The 22,056-nt window shown below is 39.1% G+C and overlaps 4 protein-coding genes, 1 long non-coding RNA gene and 1 pseudogene across 6 annotated transcripts; 2 read left to right on the top strand and 4 right to left on the bottom strand.

Annotated features, from left to right (window-relative positions):
* Positions 1–1,122: 1,122 nt before the first annotated feature.
* LOC147918633 (uncharacterized) lies at positions 1,123–2,344 on the bottom strand. The gene is made up of 4 exons (XR_015593639.1): positions 2,192–2,344; positions 1,737–1,817; positions 1,553–1,633; positions 1,123–1,456 (listed from the first exon to the last, which is right to left on the bottom strand). It is a non-coding gene; the product is annotated as an uncharacterized LOC147918633 (long non-coding RNA).
* Positions 2,345–5,169: 2,825 nt separating this feature from the next.
* On the bottom strand, positions 5,170–5,583 carry LOC147918634 (uncharacterized). The gene has a single exon (XM_087503612.1). The coding sequence runs from the start codon at positions 5,581–5,583 to the stop codon at positions 5,170–5,172; it is 414 nt and encodes a 137-aa protein (XP_087359738.1).
* Positions 5,584–7,462: 1,879 nt separating this feature from the next.
* On the bottom strand, positions 7,463–8,151 carry LOC104770205 (classical arabinogalactan protein 25). Its single transcript, XM_010494595.2, has one exon. It carries the CDS (start codon positions 8,045–8,047, stop codon positions 7,685–7,687), a length of 363 nt encoding a protein of 120 aa, XP_010492897.1. The 5' UTR covers positions 8,048–8,151; the 3' UTR covers positions 7,463–7,684.
* A 966-nt stretch (positions 8,152–9,117) lies between these two features.
* Positions 9,118–15,522, bottom strand: LOC104770206 (serine/threonine-protein kinase RUNKEL). Its single transcript, XM_010494596.3, has 11 exons — positions 14,790–15,522; positions 14,602–14,691; positions 14,318–14,370; positions 14,149–14,224; positions 14,013–14,074; positions 13,841–13,919; positions 13,695–13,751; positions 11,938–13,566; positions 10,932–11,801; positions 9,376–10,509; positions 9,118–9,292 (listed from the first exon to the last, which is right to left on the bottom strand). Exons 1-10 carry the CDS (start codon positions 14,835–14,837, stop codon positions 9,382–9,384), a joined length of 4,092 nt encoding a protein of 1,363 aa, XP_010492898.2. The 5' UTR covers positions 14,838–15,522; the 3' UTR covers positions 9,118–9,292; positions 9,376–9,381.
* A 1,420-nt stretch (positions 15,523–16,942) lies between these two features.
* On the top strand, positions 16,943–17,844 carry LOC104770208 (uncharacterized). The gene is given in 2 exon segments (XM_010494598.3): positions 16,943–16,972; positions 16,974–17,844. Coding segments are annotated over 2 exon segments (702 nt in total). The 3' UTR covers positions 17,646–17,844.
* Positions 17,845–18,094: 250 nt separating this feature from the next.
* LOC104770207 (uncharacterized) lies at positions 18,095–20,776 on the top strand (annotated as a pseudogene). The gene is made up of 2 exons (XR_015593148.1): positions 18,095–18,232; positions 18,331–20,776. The product of XR_015593148.1 is annotated as an uncharacterized LOC104770207 (transcript).
* The last annotated feature ends 1,280 nt before the right edge of the window (positions 20,777–22,056 follow it).

A 22,056-nucleotide genomic window follows, 5' to 3' on the forward strand; every position in this document is an offset into this window, starting at 1 on the left:
TCGGGTAAATATTTGTCCATAGGCTCGAACGCTTATATCTCTTTGCTCTAGACGCAAGAACTGATTCTCTAATCGATCACGAGACTCTGGTGGAAAGTACTTCTGCTCAAATTCTCTCTTAAAGATTTCCCATGTTATGGGCTGGTAGCGGTAGCGAGTAACTATGCTGTCCCACCACGCACGGGCATCCTCTTCCAAGAAGCTGATCGCGATTGCTCTCTTGAACTCTTCCGGGCATCTTGATGTTTCGAAATTTGTCTCCAATTCCCTTATCCATCTGTCTGCTAACACCGTGTTCTGCTCTCCCTTGAACTTGCCGAGTCCTAAGTTTCTAATCATTATTACCAACTTCAGAAAGTTATCTGATGGAGTTTCAGCTGGCTGGTTTCCTTGGTTCTGTTGTTGTTGTTGGATCATGTGGTTTAAAAGGTTTTGTATCATCTTCAGTGTTTGTTGGGTCTCTGGTACACTCTGTTCATTCAGGTCTCCTCCACGACCTTGGTCTCTCCTTGGCATACTTGGATTCGGGTTGGTAGCGAACGGTCCAACTGGCGAATACTCTCTAAAAGGCGGGTACACGTACCCAGGTGTACTTTACCGAGTAGAACTTGTTGGTGAGTACCTCGGCGTCACACCGGGCACATCCCATTCAGGCATATACATGTTTCGTTCGTAAATGCTTGCAAACGACTCATCTCCTTGCTCATCTCCAAAACGCGGACCCCATTCCTCCGGACCCCATCTCCAAATTTTTTTAAGTTGTTTAATATATTATAATGACACATTCGATGTGTTGTTGGATATTGTTTCGTGACATTATGGTTCTCGAATTTAACCCTATAGTAGCACAAAAAGTTTGCTATAGAAAAGTATTGTATAACAATTTTTATTGTTATTTTGTAATTTTTAAAGGCTATTGTACGTTGCTATAACATCGTTAATAATAGCATATGGGAAATGCTGTTGAATATTGTTTCTTATTTTTGTTTTTGTGATATGATATACATTGTCCTGGCTTATGTAATATTTATCATGGCACTAAGAAAATGCTGTTTAACTTGCAATGGTATTTAGATCTATATTAAATTGCATCAAATATAATTTGTCATTTGAAACATTGAATAAAATGTAATTTGCTTTAATTTATGAAAGACAATGATATCATAAAATATCATATTACATAAAGTTTTAAAGTTAACAAAGTCTAAACATAACATGAACTCTAAGAGTGATTGCTACCATGCCATTATTCTTCAAGGAGCGTTGCCTCCTGAGGACCCTCCTTTTTCTACTTTTGGGCGTTTCATAGGAGTGAAGTTGAGTGCATTGTTTTGGAGGTTTCGGATGAACAGTGGATCTTCTTGATCTTGCTCACCTTGTTGTGTGAGTTTTGGTATAACGTTCATCGCGGGGATGTAGCATACAATTTCTTTAGCTTCCATTGAAACAACTGTTTCTGCATTGATAAATATGATAGCTGTTTAGATAGGTTTCTTTTTATTGATCAACAACAACAACAATTTTGGGTATAGATCTTCTTGATCTTGCTCACCTTGTTGTGTGAGTTTTGGTATAACGTTTCTTGCGGGGATGCAACATATGATTTCTTTAGCTTCCATTGAAACAACTGTTTCTGCATTGATAAATATGATAGTTTTTTAGATAGGTTTCTTTTTATTGATCAACAACAATAATCAACAACAATTGTGGGTATAGATCTTCTTGATCTTGCTCACCTTGTTGTGTGAGTTTCGGTTTAGCGCTCATTGCGGGGATGCAGCATACGATTTCTTTAGCTTCCATTGAAATAACTGTTTCTGCATTGATAAATATGATAGTTGTTTAGATAGATTTCTTTTAATAAATCAACAACAACAACAATCAAAAGAAAACAGTTTCATTCAATCAAAAATTATAACTTTGGCTTGAATGAAAAAATGTGTTAGAACCTGTTACTATGATTTTGAGCTCCTAACTTGAAAACGAGAAGATCTATTACAATTGATTATACAAAGAGGAAAACAAATGAAGATCTATACCCAAAATTAAACGATTGAACAAAAAGGGAAAAAAGAAAGATCTATACCCAAAATTAAACGAGAAGATCTATACCCAAAATTAAACGATTTGGGACTACAATCGATTGAACAAAGATCTGATTCAGCAGAAAGAGAGAAAAAAGGACGAAAACCTTTAAATTCGGCAGAGATGATCAAAGGGATTCGAGTTTTGCAGTAGATTTAATCGGTGATTTGATACTTCAAGCGTCAATGAAGCTTCCAGAATCCAGAGTTTATTGGATTTGCATCGTCCTTATCGATTAAGTAGACAAAAAAAAGATATCGAGATGTACAGAAGTAAAAGGATAAGATTATTTAAGAGTTGATTGATGATCGTTAGATTTCTTCTAATCAACGGTAGATATGAAGAATTTGGTGATCCGCACCTTAATGAATTAGCCAATGAAATAATTGTTTAAATATTTATAGGTTAAAAGTAGAATATTTTGTTATTTTTATTTGTATTTATTTTGGAATATGGTGTAAAAATAATATAAAAATTGAAGTTTCATATTTAAGATTTGTTAGAGACTTGTCATTCTGAGAACTTGGACTTGTTAAGTTTGTCGAAGATACTTGAATATGAGGAGATTTAGAAATTACAGGAGACATTTCATTATGAGATCTTGTACTTGCTGCTTTAGATGGAGATGATTGACGAACAGGAGATTCATTCGTTGTTGTCTCAAACACAAATCTATTTGCAGGCCATGCTACAAAACAATTTAAAGAATCATGCAAAGTTCTCATGTCTACTGTAGGCCTCCATAGGTATTGTAACGCCCCCGAACCGTCCTATGGCCAACCGGCCACGGACCGCCCCGGGATGCTACTATGGAAACGTTCACCAACGATCCGGTCGAGGTTCAAGAACACATCAGGATCCTTAGCCAGTCCGTCGGTGGTGTTCCTGACCGCATGGAACATCTTTTAGGCTTTGCAAACCTTGAGACATTCCAGGCGTTGAGCCGACTCGGACAAAGTCTATATCAGTTATGACTCGTACGAATAAGAAATCCGAATATATTAAATACTTAAAGAGTTTATTACAAAACGGTAACCATAAGGTTTAAGGAGTTCGAGTTTAAGGCTTAGAGCCAAAGGTTGTTTCCAAATAACATACTTTATTTTACAATAGACACACAAACTACACCGGGTTCCTACTCGTTCACCACGCCCTCTAGTTCCCTCTAGGGTTTCCTGCAATGCAAACACAATTCTGTAAGTAATCATAAAGATTACTTAGTGAGCTCAGGATTCCTGCAAATTATAATAAATCCCAAACCCCATAACAAACGATCAAGCAAGCATGCAAGCCACAAGCAATAAAGCAATCAAGCAGGCAAGCAAACAATCAAACAATCAGAGATAGCACGCGGAAGATAATTAGCTAAGCAAATTAATCTAGCGAGCAATCACAACAGCACAACAACAACAATAAACTTGAATAATATCAAAGAGTTCTAGACAAGTTTTAATTTATGGGCCCGATATGCTTCCTCTCCTCAACACCCTTTTTGAACAACCGCGCTGCAACCACAAAGGCATGCAACCAGACTTCACTTAGAGCCACACCATCGTGTAGACAGCTTCGGCCAGGGTAGCGAGCTCAGTAACCTCCGCGCTCTTCGTTCCAGATCTACAACTCACGACATGAGTTACATGTCGTGGCTGCATACTGGTACGGAAATAGTCTGAGGACAGCCATACCCTAGTCTTACTACGGTAGTTGGACTTTGTCGTGGACTAAACGCATTAAGACTTCAACAAAGTTGATACTTGAGTTCTTATGGTTTTTAAGCACATAAATTTACAAGTATCCAACCTAGTTACCACCCTTGTTACTAGAACATTTCGAACTAGCAACCGGTGTAACCTCACATCACATGCATTTAAACAAGAAAATCAAACATGAAATTCAAGTAAATGCAACTATATGCTCATGCAAACCGTGCACTAGACGGAAGTCTTTAATCCCCATCTAGCCCGGTGAAATGTGCCTGAACTCACAGAAAACCGGTGATCTCTTTTAAGGAGTGGTCGGATTTTCTTGATAGCGTTCCTTTCAAGGCAGCACTTCGGATCCTTTCCCTTGTTGCAATCGAGTTCCTTCTCGATGCAACACTTGATGGTGGTCGATAGTCTTGTCTTGAACTCTACTTCCTTCTTTCTCTCTTCCTCACCCTTTCTCTCTTCCTCACCCTTTCTCTCCTTTCTTTCTTTTATCTTCTTCTTCTTTTGGTTTTGCGAAAATGAGAAAGAGGGGTGAACTTCTTTTATAGGGAGTTTTGGCAGTTTGGCTAGCCAATGCATGTGGAACAAGTGTTCCTCTTTGGTGCCACCAAAATTGCTTGTTTTACACTTGTCCAACAAAATCTTCTTTGTTCCCACTTACTTGCGCATGAAACGTCATTGGCCGCTTTTAGAAAGGGAAAATGATGGTGTCTTCCACTCTCCCTTGCATGAGATGCGATTGGCCACGTCCAAAAATGTGATAGTGATTTTGTCTCCCACTATCTTGCATGAAATTCGATTGGTCAATTAGAGGAGACAATAGCTCCTTAAAATCCGGAACTTTGTCTGGTCGTGTCGGTGGTACCGCGGTACGATCGGTGGTACGCGGCACGGTCCGTCTCGTCCGTGACTTCTCTGTCCGGTCCTTACTCGGTCATTCTTCGGCCATCGTCCAAAATTCCTCGGTCCTTCGGTAATTCCTCGGACACAGTTCGGCAATTCTCAGTCTTTCGTCCTTACCTTCTTTCGAGATACTTCCCAGGCCTTTTGGTCATGGATTTTCATTTGGTTTCTACCCTGTAGTGAGGGTCACTACATTCTCTCTCCCCCGCTCCCCCTTAATAGAATTCGTCCCGAATTCCATAAGGATCTAACGGCCCTACTTTATCTTCTTCGACAAACAGCTGAGGATACTTGGCTCGAATCCTATTCTCATATTCCCAAGTGGTGACCTTGCGGTTCTGCTTTCCCTAGAATACTTGTATTTGAGGAATGCTCATGTTCTTTAACTTCCGCGTTCTTTGTTCTCCGATTCCAAACGGTCCTTCAGGGTATGTGAGATTTGACTCCAATTCCTAGATAGGCTCGGGTATAATCATAGTAGGATCGGGTACATACTTCGTAGTTGTGAAACGTGGAAGACTTTGTGTAATCGCATAACCTCTAGCATAGATAGTCGGTAGGCTACCTCTCTAACTCTCTTCTCAATCCGGTATGGTCCAATGAACTTTACCGCGAGCTTTCCCACTTTACCAAACCAATCCTTCCCTTTTTGTGGTGCGACCTTCAAGTACACCATGTCTCCAACTTCAAATTCCACTTCTCGCCTTTTACGTTCTACGTACTTCTTCTGGCGATCTTGAGCTTTCTTCATGCTTTCTCGAATAAACTTGATCTTTTCTGTGGTCTCATCAATAACCTTGTGATTGAAACTCGTCCTTTCCCCAAATTCCGTCCAACAGAATGGCGTTCGACAAGGTCTTCCGTACATAGCTTCGAACGGTGACATGCGGATGCTTGCGTGATAACTGTTATAATAGGCAAATTCAACCAACGGTAGATTCTTCTCCCAATCAGAAGACCACTCCAATGCACATAGTCAAAGCATATCTTCTATGGTTCGGATAGTTCTTTCTGTCTGCCCATCGATCTCCGGGTGGAATGAGGTGCTCATGTGAATATCCGTTCCCAATGCTCTATGTAAATCCTGCCAAAACATCGATGGGAATATTGGATCACGGTCGGAGACGATGTTTGCTGGCACTTCATGCAGCTTCAAAATCTCGTTGATATACTTTTCCGCTAAGCAGAAGATCTGGCTGATGAGATGTGATTACCTTTTAATGTTTGAAACAATCAAGAAATCAAATACTAGTAAACAGTCAAGAAATCAAATACATCAATTGAATGTCGTATACCTTTCAGGTGGACAAGATCGGCTGAGTTTGAAGCTACTGAGATAGATATTGGCTGAGTTCGAGGCTACTGAGACAGAGACGGCAAGAGACGGAGATCGGCTGAGCTACTGAGACAGAGATGGCAAAAAACAGAGATCAACTGAGCTATTGAGACAAAGACATAGGTGGAGAGAAAGAAAGATAGATAGACAGAGAGTGATGGAGAATCGAGTTTTCGTCAATGGTAATTTTAGGAAATGAGTATTGAGATTTCACGATGGGAATCAAAAACTTGAGATTGCGATATAGAATTGATGTAATCGGATGAGAATTTTAAAAAGCTTTTTTTATTTATTTTGGCAAAATGTAAAATCCCCAAACAACTTTCCGACAATGTATTGAGAATCGATATTTTTTTTGGTTGGTCAGAAAAACCCAAATATTTTGCTTTCAAACAACTTTTCAGCTACAATCGTTATTTTTATATTTCCGCATAGTAAAAAATATTTGTTAGCGTTAATCTAATGCTACAAAATATTTGACATCCAATTTTTGTACTTTTAATTGCAGTTAGTAAATTCATGGTACAACAATCTGCTATCGAAGCTCATATTTTTTTTGTAGTGTATACATGTTTATACCTTTCATATTGCTCCCACAAAGGACAAACCAAGTGGGCATCAACACGACATTTTAGCTAGTGATTATACAATCTGTCACGCACAAACCTTAAATTATAAAACTCTTATGTATATATACATCAATCAAATTAATAGTATAGTGTGATTTGACAACGAGGTTTAAAAAGCAACTCAAAGTGTGAGACAGGATAATAAACACTTTTATGCTTTGGAATCGTCAGGACAGGAGCTACTCACATGCATACTCGCTCTAACCCGAAAAATGCAATTAGTTGATTATTTTTGTATGGTTAAATCTCATATATGATATTTTTGTTAATAAAAGCGCACATTCTTTACCAATTATCATCAATATGCATTTCCATATTCTTTTTCCATTTTCATGTGAATCATATTAGTACACATATATCTTATTAACTAACTTTACAAGAGTAGTTAATCTATGTACGTATAGAGATTCTCATTTGTCTCAAAGAATTTATCATATGAACAAGATCTTATCTTTATAATTTATATAGTTTAATGCACTCATCACGTCGTAGTTAGGTATTCAAATCCTTAAAGTATGGATTATTTTAAAACATGATTTAAACTTTTTAAAAAGGTAAAAAGCAAACATCAGAAACAGACAAATGAAGTTCACCTAAAACATAAGATTCTCTTACTTAATATCATAAATTAATTCTGTTTATATAGGTAAATAAATATATTAGTACATACTTCATACGATCATAAAATTCATCTAAATAAGAAATAATTGGTTGATTTCTGATATAAAATTTCGTCCGTCAAATCAATTAATTGGTTGACAAAACGTTAGCACATTGTGAACTATCAAATGATATCATCGTTGTTATAAATACATGCATATTATTATTGTTTAATGGAGATGATTAAAATCGACTCACATTGTCAAGACTCAAGAGGGGCAACACAAAAAGATGAAGAACTATAGTTTACAACGAACTAACATTTTTAATTATTCGAGAATGATATACATTTGGACAAACACACACGTGGAAACCAAAACGTTCGTTTGATGTATATAAGTGAAGTGAACTCTATAGTAGTGTTACAACGCCACGTAGGCGGAGGAGAGGATAACGGTGAGGAGTAAAACTCCGGCGGAAGGATAAGACGACGGAGGAGCTGGAGAAGAAACCGGCGGAGACGCGAAGGGAGCAAAGGCCAAAGGGTCAGGGTAGGAGCCGTCGTTAGTGTCGGGATCAGGAGGGCTTGGAGAAGCTGGGATTGTGCCGCCGCCGTCGTCGGAAGGCAGAGAGTCACCCGGGGAAGGAAGGAGAGGGGCGATATCCGGAGAAAGCTGTTGGAAGGGAGAGATGGTCGGAGAAGATGGCAAAGAAGAAGAGAGACAAGAAGAGGAGAGTGAGATCAAAAAGATGATGAGAAGTGTTTTGAGAAAAGAGAAAGCCATTTTTTTTTGTTTTGTTTAAATGATGAAGGAAATCAAAGTTGAGTTCTTTTTTGTTGTTGGATGTGTCTTTCTCTATCTACTGATCGGAGTGCAATTTGAGTTGTAATGATGATGTCTCTATATAAAAGAAGCTTTTACTCTTTTGTAAAATAATAATATAAAACTTTTGGATGAAAAAGAAGACTAATAAAGAGAAGAAGACCTTCTTTGCAAAACTAAATAGTAAATACTGTATATCAATTTTCAATTTCTAATCCTAATCAAGTACTTTTTTTTTTGGTTCACACCACCAATTGAGAACTACATTTTTTTTTTTTTTCAATCATGATGTATTAATAGAATTTAGTTTTGGTTTTGTTGCTCTCTGTAATAGCCAATAATAGAATATTTTTTTTTCTTTTTTTTGCTTCCAGATCCCTGGCCTATATTTTTTTTAAATCCCAATTTTCTTCTACATTTTATTTTAAAATATTTTAAATTTAGCTATTACTTACAGACATTGAACATATATATGCAGAAACATATATAGCGACTGGATTCTTACACAAAGGATTGTAAAGTTTCACAATAATGCAGCTAATAGTACTGTGTAAAAGAGCATTTGAGTTGTAACTCTATAGTCTATAGTATTGGTCATTGGAGTTGGTTCAGTGGGAAGGGAAGTGGTTTCTTTTTTTTGTTAACTAGGTGTCGAGATGTAAATGGTTGATGTGTTTGGAGGCTATAATTGAAGACTTGAGAGGTTTTTTTTTTTTAAAGAAAAGCTAAGGGCTTTCCACAAGGATTGATTGTGATTTCATTTGGTTTATTCTTTTACTGTAAAGAATACAGACACCATGATATTATAATTGAACTATTTTTTCTATCAACACATAAAAGTCATACTAATAATTAAGCAATATCTAAGAATAGGACCCTAAGATTTCACTCAAACGAATATCTCACTTTTTCTTAGATCAGCACATGTTTTTCTTCTTCTTCTATAATTGTCAGTCTATTCTAATCTTTTTTAACCATGCATTAGTTTCTAGAATGTAGAGTTGCTTACTATATCTCAAACATTCAATAAATGGTAAATCTAAAAGAAGATAATATTAAGGAAGTAGTGGTACAAATATTGTAATTGAGAGAAATATACACATTACAAAGAGACAAATAGATATTGATTCTCAATGTCACATGGTTTTGAGTTTGTTTACCTCGTACATACTGAAAATCTACAGCTCAACGTCATTGTCGTTAATCCTGGTTCAACAACAAGAGATTACGAACATGTAATAAGACTTACCAATGATGAAAAAAACTTAAATTATCATTAAGCTTGTTACCTTAGTTCAACGAGGTAATCTCTGCAACTCCATAGCAACGAGGGAAGCGACGCTATTAAGACCAGCCGCATCTGAGTTCTTGATCTCAGAGACAATGGCGTTGATCTTAGAGACATCGTGTCCTGATATCGACAAAATCATCGCCTGCGATAGATACTGCTTGCAAGCGTAACCTAAACAATGCAAGATCCTTTTCAGAACCAACGAGTGTTCCTCCGTGCTCTTCCTCCTGTGCCACGAGTCAAGAATCTGTGTGATCTTCGGAAGATTGGTTAAAAATCCCGTCGTGGCTTCTCTCGATGCCGCTTTAAGTAGCAACACCACGCATTCAGAGGCAATATCTGCAACTCCGATGTCATCATCTGAAGTCGCTAGGTGCAAGAATAGGCCAATGTTGCTGCCGAAATCTGCAATATCTCTTATACATTCCTGTGGATCGACCTCGAATGTAAAAAATGTCTCTGATAACAGCGTTGGCTCTTTCGTGTAGTTGGAGCTGAGACCTTTCTTGTTCCCAAGTGACCGTAGCAAAAAAGCTCTGCAGAGACTTAAAGTGGGTTCAAGAAAATCTTCCATGTCTTTGGCATTCACGAATTCCAACAGATTTCCGATTCTCCTCACTACTTTGAGCTGAGAGAGCAATTTACTTTCCATCTCTGGAGCTGAGGCTAAGGCAAGACAGAGCTTGACGTTGTTCACACTCGCGCTTGATAAGTCTCCGAGAAGAAACTCGAAGCATTGTGAAACTGTATTATGATGCAATAAGTTGGAGATTTTGATGTAGTCAAACTCAACGAGCATGACGAGGAGCTTTTGTGCGTAAGCTGGGATTGGATCTTCGTCTTGGATCAATGCAGGGTAGAGTGGGAGGAAATGAGAGTTGGATATTGATTTCAAATCCTCAGATGTTTGTTGCTCGATTTCAGTGCACTCGGTTAAGAGAATTGTCATTGAATCAAACCAGATCTTCAAACAGAGAAACCGAGCATCCCCGTCTTTGTTCCCATTGTAGATGCCAGCTAGAGACGGGAGAATCTCACGAATAATGATCTCAGCATTTTGTGTAACCAGAAGAGCATCTTCCGCTATGCATTCTAGAACTTGAAGAAGGGTTATGCGGAAGTCATCTCTTCCCTGCAAATTGTTAACAAGTCATCAGAATTATTTTATGAACGATTAATGAATGAAGCTTTTAACATCTTAAGCAATCTCAGAGTGAAAAGAAGAGATGAGTATCTATGAAGTATTTAGCAACTTAAACAATCTCTATATTAGAAAAAGAGGATATGAGTATCTTCAAGCATCTTAAACATATATCTAGAGTGAACAGAGGAATGAAGTAATTTAGTAGGAAGTTCCGGAATCAGCTGTATGAAAATCTTCATCTTATACTATAAGAAGCACCACTAACCATATAATTCTATCATAACGAAGTAAGAAATTTAAAGGCTGACGAGCAATTGACCAGTCCTATTAATGCAAAATAAAATAGCAGAGCATTTCGTTTGAGCTAGAGTAATAATGTAAAAGGGGATCGTAAAGTTGCAAATACTGACCTGAAACGATGCTTCCACAAGTTTTGTAAGATTTGCCAACTGCCTTAGGACTTGTGGAGTTACCATCTTGTTCTTAAACGAAGAGCTTCCGAGAAGATGAAGAACCACAGGGAACAGGTGTACATTAGTCTTTAAAGGAGCTCGACTGTTAAGGGGGGAGACAGGTCCATGGCGTCTTCCTGTCATCAGTTGTTGGATATCACTGGTTATTGTATCCAGCAAGCCTGGTATTATGGAGGCGATGACATTCACAAATGCCTCAAGACATTGTTGCACATAACTGTCTTTTTCTTTAGCTAATCTGTCCACCACAGGGAGAAATCTTGCATTGCAGAAGAAATTTGTCAGCCAACGCCTACTGTGTTTGCAGAGAAATGCAACAAAGAGAAGAGCTTTGCCCCTCAGCACTTCCGTTCCTTGCTCTATGATGGAGAGTAAACTAGGGAAAAGATTTTTCTCCTCTGTCAATGTCACGAGATGCCTTCCAAAGCTTGTGAATGTATGACTTCCAATCATAGCCATGTTCAGAAGATTTAAGCAGACTTGCTGCTCTCTTGCGCTGCCTTTGACAAAAGATGAAGCTAGTTCCTTCAATGAAAGCTTCTCCACAACCGTCTGAATGCAAGGAGGGTTAAAGCGAGCAAGACGAACTAAACATGATCCAGCAGTCTGCCTCATGCTCTCCTGTTTCCCAGTTGCCCTGTAGATATAGCAGAGGTTACTAATCAAATCTTGGCTGGAGAAACGAGTGGCCCAATAAGCTCCTTGGCTGCAGATGTTTTCTATCGTCCTTAACGCATAGAGCTGAGTCAGGTCGTCTTCTCCTTTTCGTAAGACAGATGACACAAGAGAGATCAGGGCATTTGAAACCTAGTTTAAGAAAATAAGAATCTGTTTAGATAGGAAACAATGGTAAAATAAACCATTCAGATTAAGCAATGGAATACCAGAAACATTAAAAGTCAAATGATCAACAATTTAAGAGTAATAATTCAGAGATGCTGACCTGCCAACCCGATGCAGACCGGATTTCTTTTGAAGGGGATTCTGGTGGTTTGAAATCCTTATGCTCATTTTGAGTTGAGATGTAGAATAGCAATTCACCTAGAGCTGCCATAGAGAACCTTCTCACTTTTTCATGCTTGTCTCTGAGGCCGTTCGTAAGAGAGTCTAAAATACCAGAATTTGCCAAGTCATCTTCGATTGAGGTAGAATGCCGAATTAACAAACCAATTAGTGAAGCAATTTGTACACGAAACGCTGGGGTCTTGGATAATCTCAAAACTTTAACAAGCACAAGCATTATTGGCCCGTTTGTCAGGATGTTGGCTGCATCAGCATTGCTACTCAATGTTTCGAGGTATCTGATCAAATTCTGTTTCTCTGACAGGCCAGAACTGCTCCCACTTAGCACCGTTATGATCTTATTGTTAAGCGGTTCTAATTCTTGCTTTCCCATCTTACCAAAATCAGAAGGCTGTGGTGTTTCGAATGAGAGAGAATGCACAGCTTCTTTGTCAGTTTTTTTGCTGGGCATGACAGGCCTAACAGAAAGATCAGATAAATGCCAAAGGACGTCAGTGAGGCTAGTAGGTGTTTTAGATGAGTCATGATTAACAGCAACTCCAGAAACTTCTCTTCCTCGGTGAGTTTTAAGTTGAGGACTAGCACTAGGTGGCGCAGCTGACACGTCCATTGGCTCAGACTGCTCTTCATGGCAATCTCTTGCTTCAACCGAGGTTAGTGTTTCATTTGCAGACGAGTTCTCATCAGGCACATTACTGCTTATAACTCCTTGTCTTCTGTGACTCTCATTTTGGTTCATAGCTCTTTCATCTTGTGCACAAGAGGCGTTCTCGGTTCCTTCTGATTCATCAGGTCCCTCATCGTCATTGTTTTCATCAAAATCAAGTTCCATATCAGTGTTCTCAATCTTCACTTCAGCACAATTCTCGTTGCTATTAGGTAAGGGTCTCCTGTAGTTTTCCTTCTCATTTTCCTTTTGGAGATTAGCCTTTGCTATCCTTGACAATCTTAAAATATTCACCTGTCTGTTAGCACCAGGACGACCTCCATGCTTTTCCTCACTTGCTTTACTAGGAAGCTTTTGAGCTTTAGAACCACCAGGCGTTCCCTTTACAGGCGTCTCATGGCCTTTTGAACCTTGAATGGAGTTCTCATTGTGCTTTGTACCTCCTTTTGGATCTTTCTCCCGATATTTCGGAGGGGTCTTATTTGGTCTGTCTCCGTTACGCTCAGAAAGGCATGGCTTTGTGTATATGCCAATCATATTATCAAAAGCAGGCTGAGTAGGCAACTGAATTAAGTTAATCTTACTCTTCCAAAAGGCATGACCACAGAGGTCTGCCCATTGTATTCTTTGAGCTGGGTCTTTGATAAGAAGAGACTCAATGAGATTGACAAATGAACGGCTTGCATTTCCAGGGAGTGGAGGAGTTGGATCTGAATGAATCGATTTCACAAGCTGGGTAAACTCTCTTGCCACAAAAGGAGGTCTTCCTGTGAAACATTCGTATAGAACACAGCCAAGTGCCCATAAATCAGAAGCAAAAGAATGGATCCCCCCATCTTCATATAACTCTGGAGCCATATAATACGGGGTACCACGTTTTCCCTGATACAAATTATCACAAGAGATATAAGTACCAACGACATACAGTTGCCAGTGTAATTTAAGATCATAAAATTTCACTATTACTGTAAAGCTTATATAGAAAAAGGAAAACGGACAAAACTGTTTACCGTGGACGGAGATTTAGAAATATCATCTAGCTTCCTTGACAACCCAAAATCGCACAACTGCAACACAGTGATATGAGTCCATTAAAACGAAATAAACAATCATCATAAACTAGACACCTTCATAGAAACCACAACAACAGACGTACCTTAATATGACCGTTTTCATCGAGTAAGATGTTTGATGGTTTCAGATCACAATAGATAATTCCCTTCGAATGTAAATATCTGAGAAATTCAAGCAAAGAAAAGTCCATAAGAGAAAACATTTTCTACATGCACCTAGAAGTCCTGCCAAAATGGTTAAAAAAAGGATCTTACAGCAGGGCTATAACAAGATCATAGGCAAGACCATAGATCGATTCTTCTGGCAGTTTACAGTCCTACAGAACGAGTGACTTTCAGAAAACCTGTGACCATATATAATCTAATAATATAGCCACAGTACAAACGGTACCTGCTGCAATAACGTCCTGAGATCACCCCCAACACAATATTCCAGAACTAACCACATGTGAGCAGAAGTTTCATACCTGAGACATCATTAAGAAGACGATAATTAATTAGAAGCAAACAAAATATAGAGATTCAGATAATTGTTTACAAATTAGCTAGTAAAGTTTTACCAAGCATGGAACTTGAGTACGTTTGGATGATTTAGCGAGTGGAGAATCCTGACCTGAAAAGGAAGTGAATAATTACCAAATTTGTCCTTACCCAAATCACCTCAAACATCAATTCGACCTTTCAACTCACAAACATCATACAGAAATAGAAACCTAAAAGCATCGATTTGACAAATCTAGAGTGAATCCGTCACAATCCCAGAGAGAAACTCCTTTAAATCAAGCGGTTTAAAGGTAACCCAAGCATAAATCGCTAATTTCACAGATCTGATGATTATTGTTACCTCTTGAAGAACCTTGTTCTTCCGCGACTTATCAACACTCTTGCAAGCAAAATACTCAATCGTCTTCTTCTTCCTTCCTTTATACACAGTCTGCGAACCGATTTGAACAAAAAATTTACTAAACAAACCACTTCCGAAACAAACAAAAAAAATCTCGGGGAAAATGCCAAAGCAGATTCAAACTTTACCGAGCATTTGCCATGTCCAATAGCTTCGTAGATGTGGTACTGATTCATCGTCGGAGCTTTCAAGTCGTCTGAGATCCGATTCGGATATCTCGAAGCTCTAATGAGAATCAATGGCCGTTGCTGAACGGATTTGGGAAGAGAGAGAAACAGAGAGGGGGAAAATGGTAGAGAGAGAAGGAACTGAACAATTTCAAAATTCAAACCCTAAGGAAGAAGACCGGACAAATTTAGGATAATTATTATATTTTGATTTTGACTATAAGGAAACTATTTTTTTATTTGTTTATTTATTTATCAAAGGAGGTAGCATATGAAATTTAAAAGTGATAAGCTGGGCTTATTGGGCCTGTAATGATCGTTTGGCCCATTTATCCTCTTCTCGGTGAAACGTTTTCCCGCCTAAACTAATTAGCAAAATAGGGCTTTTTACCGCCTGGGAAAGGTAAGCGGGGTAAATTTGGCAGAGTAAAGTGAAAAAGAGTTGTCGTTTTGTGTTCGTTCTCTTACAGAGAGAGAGAGAGACGACGTAACCTTCGCCGGAACCACAATTCTCTCCGACGTCGGTCTCTTAGACTGAGTAAGCTTCCTGATCGGCTCTAATTTTGTTTTCCTTATCCGGCTAAACTCGCTGTATCTGATTATCTTTGGGTATTGTTCTCTCTATCATGATACATAGCTAGGGATTTGGTGGGGTTTTGGGAATTTTTTTTTTTTTTTTTCTTCTTTCAAATGTGTTTCAAACTATGATAAAAGTGGGTTTTCTATAAAAAAAATTTAAAAAGGGCTCTTTGTTGTTTCCACCTGATTTTGGAAATTTTGAGTTGTTAACTTTATTATATCTTGGATTTTTGAAAGTCTTGCCTCTTTTAATCTCTTCGTTGATGTTTGATTGTTTGAAAATGTGACCGATGTATTAATGCTTAGAGCAGTTAATCTTGTGCAAACTATTTTGACGTTTGCTTGGTTTTGAGCTTTATTTGTTCATTGTTGTTGATGTAAAAGGACTGACCCTGATCAATTTGAGATCATATTGGAGGAGGCACCCAAGAGTAAAGCTGTGATGGAAGAGACTAACCCTGATGGTGCTCGAAAGCTTACTCCATCTGACAATCAGAAGTCTGTTCTTCAGACATTCTCTTCTGCTGCAAACACTGGTGAGAAGAGAAAGAGGGAAGGATTAGTGAGAAGTGAAGGAGAAAGCAGAAACAGCAGCGATAGTGAAGAAGTTATTATTGTTGGTAACACTACAGCTATAAAAGATCTTGGTTTTGATGGAGGAGAGCAGTCTCAGGGGTTTGTGTTTAGCAAGCGACAGGCTTCCGATGTACAAAGCAACATAAATGGTAACAGGTCTTTGGAGAAGGAGGAGGCAGGAGAAAAACTAGAGAGAGCGAAACAGGTTTTAAAATTTAATGAATTTGATAAGCTGAGGGAAGTAAGCAAGTTTGCAGTTGGCCAGACCTGGGCTCTCTATGATTCAGTGGATGGGATGCCTAGATTGTATGCTCAGATCAGAGAAGTTTCAGTTTCTGGTTTTGATGTTAGTGTCACATGGCTTGAGCCTGATCCATATGAGGAGGAGCCAATTCAGAGGTACGAACAAGACTTGCCTGTTTCTGTTGGTAGGTTTAAACTTGGGAAAGATGAGACTATTAAAGATCACTCAAGGTTTTCTCACGTGGTTCATTGCAACGAAGGAAGTAGCGTGGGTACATTCAGTATTTATCCAAGAAAAGGAGAGACATGGGCTGTCTTCAAGGGTCGCTACAAGGCTCTTCTCACGAACTGGGACATCAACTGGTTAGCTGATCCCGATTCTCCCTGGAAATATCAGTACGCATTTGTCGAAATAGTGTCAGAGGATGCTGGATCAAGTGATCCTTTATCTGCTGGATTCTTGCATAAAGCAAAAGGCTTCTTAAGCTTGTTCTGTCGCTTTAATGAGGAAATTGTTACAACTTATATTCGTAATCACGATGAATATCAATTCTCCCATCGTGTTCCATCATTTAAGACGACTGGAAAAGAAGCAGAAGGTGTGCCTCGAGGTGCTTATGAGCTGGATCCCGCTGCTTTACCAGCAAATATCAAAGAGATAGACGTCCCTTTGCATTACTAGCAGAGCCAAAGTCCGAGAATAATACACTTTCGCAATGTGTGCACTTTGCTAGCAAGGGAAGGACTTTTGAAACTGGCCAAATCTGGGCGTTTTGCAGTGGTGAGGATAACTTGCCTCGGTACTATGGCAAGATTCAGAAAATCACCTTTATTCAGTCATTTGAGCAAGATCCGGTAGTTAAATTGCATGTTGGTCGGCTGAAGGCTACATCAAATAAAGCCATCATCCAGTGGATCGACAAGAGCATGCCCATTGGCTGTGGGAACTTCCGAGCAACAAAATCTTCCGAAATATTCACCGACCTTGATGTGTTTTCACGTCAGCTAAGCGCGGACTCATCCGGAGATGGAAATAATTACAGTATCATGCCAAAGATAGGTGATATCTGGGCTATCTACAGAAACTGGAGTAATAACATTGAGGTCTCTGATCTTCAATCCCAGACTTATGATCTTGTAGAAGTTCTTGATGACAAAGCGGCGGATTACAAGGTTTTGCTGTTGGCACCTGATGGTGGCTTTAAGTTAGTTGACCGTGCAGGTTTTGGTTCAGTATATTTGGCTGCTACAGAACACTGGATTGATGGTGCTGATGTGAGATTCACAATCCCCAAATCCGAACTGCTCAGATTCTCGCATCAAGTTCCTACATTGAAAGTAACAAGAGAGATACATGGAGCTTTGCAAGAGGTCTATGAACCTAATATTGATGCACTGCCTGTTAATTTGATTCTATGACTCTGGAGCTGAAACAACACAATGTGATCGAAAGATTACTCTTTTGCTTACTTTTTGCTGTTTTGGGTCCAAAGGGTAATTTAGTGGTTTTTAGATTAAGATGCAAAATCCACTAAGAGTTCTTCACGGTTACTAGTCCCTTGATCATTGTAAGTTCTCCATATATGTGAAATATCAGTATTTTGCAGTTTGGTCTGAAGCTCTCTTCTTGCATATCATAAAACGCAACCTATATCATGATATTAAAAATCAAGTATTGATAATTTTAAAGCTTACTTAAGTTGGACACAGTTATACAATCAGATAATACTGTTTCCCGCGCATTGCCAACAAACTTTTCCCGCTAAAAGCAGATTATTTGTTTAATATAGTTTATTTACATTTTCCTTTGGGTGTTTAACTGTTTATCGCAGCACGACGAAATCGTCTCCCTTTTCCGGCGAGAGAGTCTCCGCCACTTACGGCTAGCTGCGTTTTGCTTTTGTTGCTGCTGTTACGTGAACAGGTTGCTGCTGGGTTTATGCTTTCTCCCATTTTCCCCTTGTTGTGAGATTTGGGTTTCTTAAGTTAAAGACGCTTGCTTTAAGGTTCTTACTACTTTGTTTTGATTTAAAATGCTTTCAAAGAATACCCACAAACTCGCCAGATCCTTATTTTGATGGTCATAATCTGTATCCTTCTGCAGGTCCTAACCAATAGGAGGAAGTCATCTTCTCGAGGTCTGGTTTCAAAGTTTGGTTAGATGATGGTTATCACCATTGACGAGCGTAATACTTCAGAGACGTCGACTACAGCTCAATCCCAAGCTCAATCTCCAAATCCTTCCAGTGACATTCCACAGTTTTGGACCATGTGTCCATTTTGTACCCTGAGGTACATATTATTTACGAGGTACTCTCTCAACAAACTGACCAAGTGTCAGTCTTGCAAGATGACATTCACTGCACTTGAATCCCCTGTTCAAGGCCCTACACCAGGGAAGAAGTCATCTTTGTCTACTCAAGAGAAGAAGGTACTGATTCAGAAGCTCCGCGACTTACAATTTAAGCATCCAGTTGCCTCCAATTGCCGTCCAAGCTTTTGGACTATGTGTCAACACTGTGAGTGTAGGTATCATTATCTGAAGATATATATAAACAAATGGTTCGTTTGTCAGATTTGTAAGAAGGATAACATTGCAGTGGAAATCTTTGCAAGCCCAGGTGTGATGACAGTCTCCTCACTCCAACCTAAAATAGTCCCCAGTAAGAATCCAAGCACACATGTCTCTGGAAAGGAAAGTTCCCCTGGTTTGAGCTGTGCTGTGATGGTTGGTGAGAAGAGAAAGAGAAACGAGAATGGTGAAAATTGCACTACTGAAAATCAAAGCAAATCTGAAGAAGATTTGATTGGCAGGTCTGTACAATTAAAGACTTCTGAATGCGTTGGTGTAAAGTTTAACGACTTTGATAAGCTGAGGGAAGAAGTAAACTTTGCAGCTGGTCAGACCTGGGCTCTTTATGGTAATGCAGATGGAATGCCTAGACTGTATGCTCAGATCAGAAAAGTTTTAGTTCCTACTTTTGGGCTTAGGATCACATACTTAGAGCCAGATCCAGATGATGAGAAAGAGACACAATGGTTTGAAGAAGACTTGCCTGTTTCTGTTGGTAAGTTCAGGTTTGGGAAAAATCAGAACACAGAAGATCGTTCCATGTTCTCTCATGTAATCCACTGCATACACGTATACAATGAAGAAAGCAAAATTGGTCATTTTAGTGTCTCCCCCAAAAAAGGCGAGACTTGGGCTCTGTTCAAGAACTGGGACATTGACTGGTCTTCAGAGCCAGATTCTCACCGCGAATTTGAGTATGAGTTTGTTGAGATTTTGACAAATTACACTGACGGAGCTGGTGTATCTGTTGCATTCTTGCATAAAGCAAAAGGCTTTGCAAGTGTGTTCTTTCGAATGAGAACTGGGGATGCAGACATATTTCAGATTCTACCTCACAGTTTATTCCGGTTCTCCCACAGGATTCCTTCCTTCAAACTGACTGGAATGGAAGGAAAAGTTGTACCAAAAGATGCTTACGAGCTGGACCAAGCTGCATTACCAGAAACTATAGAAGAGAAAATTGTCCCTTCTCATCTATTAGCGAAGCCTAAGTCTAAACCCGAAGAACCTGAAAAGCCTGAAGCTCTTTGCTTTCCGAGGAAGGGAAAGGTTTTTCAAACTGGTCAGATTTGGTCATTTTACAGTGGTCACGATAACTTCCTCTGTACTACTGTAGGATTCAGAAGATCACTTTAACTCAGTCATTCGAGCAGGAAGCAGAATTTAAACTATCTGTAAGTCGGCTAAAGGCTAATCCTTTCCCTGAGAATGTCATGTCGTGGGAGGACAAGAAAATGCCTGTTGGTTGTGGAACTTACTCGGTGAGGAACTGTTTCGAAATAATCACTCCAGGTGATGTTTTACATCAGATAGCGCCTCAAACCTCCATGGATGGAAATGAATATACAATTCTTCCCAAGATTGGGGATGTTTGGGCCATATACAGAAGCTGGACTTGTGACAAGCAGTTCAAGGACATGGGTTCCTGCAGGTATGACATTGTTGAAGTTCTTGATGACACCTTGGACTATAAGGTTTTAGTGTTGGAGCCTGCGTTGTTACCTAATGAAGAGGAAGGTAAAAAGACATTCTTGAGAGCAGCTGAGAGTAGGCGTGCTGATTGTGACGATGAGGATGGCTCAGACGTGATGGTTACAATCCCCAAGTCAAAAATGCTCAGATTTTCGTATCAGATTCCTGCTTCCCGGGTAACCAAGGAGATAGACGGAGAACTGAAAGAGCTTTTTGAAGTTAACTCTAGGGCATTACCTAAAAACGTAAGGTTTCAAGATCATTGAGCAAAGGGGAAGTGAGGAAGGGCAGAGAAGGAGGATCACATTTCGTTAGCTTTTGGTGCTCAATTTGTCAAAAAGGTTTGTTTTTTTTTTTTTGGTTTTAAGATCTAGGAACTGCAACTTATTTAGAATTTCTCCATGGTTTAAAGCATTTGCTTCTTTTATTGGTTCGAACTCTGTGGAAAAATCATGTATTTTGAGAAGGTGAGAGAAGCTGCTGGCTCTCATTTATTTGGTCAGAAGGGTAACCAGTGGTTTTTAGATTAGGATGGGAAAATGTGTTGAGCATTTTCAATGTGTTAAGCTGCTGGCTCTGATCCGTTGGCAGTTTATCTATGAATGATGTAGCAGGGTTTAAAACTCTCTGGCATGTATGTGCGTTTGAACTAAAGTAATCTCAAAGAGCATATGGATCTTACAATGATTTCAGCCGTTCACTGCTCCACATCAAGTTCGAAACTTTCTATCGACTGAAACTGCCCAAAAGCTTCACACACTGACTGATGACACAGGTCATCCATCTTCTAATCATGCAATGCAAGACAGTGTGCCAATATGTACAAAATACTAGTGAACTCGATATTATTTATAGAATAATACTCAATTGAAAAATCCAATTTATTCTAAGTTTATTCAAAAAAAAAAAAAAAAAAAAACAAATTGAAAAATCCAATTTATTCACACAGGTATGCGTATTATGTTTTCTCAAAAAAAATTTTAACGAATCTACCACATTGGAAACTTGTTCTTTTCTAATGTACCACATTTGAAAATCTCTTTCAAGGACTACCACAAGTGTCTTTCACAATGACCATTATAGCTTTACAAACAATGACCATTGTTTTATTATTAATAAAAAAAACTTTATTCTTCTCCGTTACTTGTATCTCCTCTTCAGCAATTCAATGTTTCTTCGAATCTTTGTGGTGGTGACGCTGCTCAAGAACCCAATCCGCCGCCGGAGTAAAAAGATAGCGACAAGTTATCCGCGGGAGCTATTGCCGGAATCGTAATTGAATGTGTTGTTGGTTTGTTGTTGCTTCTCCTGATTGTGTTCTATCTATGTAGAAAGAGAAAGAAGAAGGAAGAGAATGCTCAAGCGAGAAACGTTGAAGCTCCTGTAACTGCTCCGGCCTCCGCCGCTGCTATACCTAAAGAAAGGGCGGCTATTGTCCCGTCGGAGGCTTATTCGCCGATGGTTTAGCGTTGTTGTTGTTGTTGCTGTTGCCACCGACAATCTTCAATGGCCGTGAATCTTCATTGAAACCGAAGGAGATGGACCAGATCTAATGATACGTCTATGAAAGACGTTGTCCACAATCCAACCAGTTCCTGTGGACCAAATCTCTTCTCTTTTTTTGGTAGACAAGTTGGTTTTGTTGTTTGTGGACAAGTTATACCTGTATAGTACTAGTTTCACGACTTGTCCATTGACCCAATAAATTGGAACTTGTCTATCTCAATAAATTTGATAAGTTATCTATATGCTCAACTTGTCTACAGAAATAGTTTTTGTCTACAG

This window comes from Camelina sativa, chromosome 20 (assembly GCF_030686135.1).
Source record: "Camelina sativa cultivar CO46 ecotype springtype chromosome 20, ASM3068613v1".
Classification (NCBI taxonomy): domain Eukaryota; kingdom Viridiplantae; phylum Streptophyta; class Magnoliopsida; order Brassicales; family Brassicaceae; genus Camelina; species Camelina sativa.

What these genes read in the sequence shown, in the direction of transcription:
- LOC104770206 (XM_010494596.3), bottom strand. Translation starts at nt 14,837, where the DNA reads ATGAATCAGTACCACATCTACGAAGCTATTGGACATGGCAAATGCTCG. An exon ending in AGAACAAGGTTCTTCAAGAG is followed by an intron (nt 14,371 to 14,601) that starts GTAACAATAATC and finishes CTTCCTTTTCAG; the next exon opens with GTCAGGATTCTCCACTCGCT. An exon ending in GTACTCAAGTTCCATGCTTG is followed by an intron (nt 14,225 to 14,317) that starts GTAAAACTTTAC and finishes ATGATGTCTCAG; the next exon opens with GTATGAAACTTCTGCTCACA.
- LOC147918634 (XM_087503612.1), bottom strand. Translation starts at nt 5,583, where the DNA reads ATGTCACCGTTCGAAGCTATGTACGGAAGACCTTGTCGAACGCCATTC.
- LOC104770205 (XM_010494595.2), bottom strand. Translation starts at nt 8,047, where the DNA reads ATGGCTTTCTCTTTTCTCAAAACACTTCTCATCATCTTTTTGATCTCA.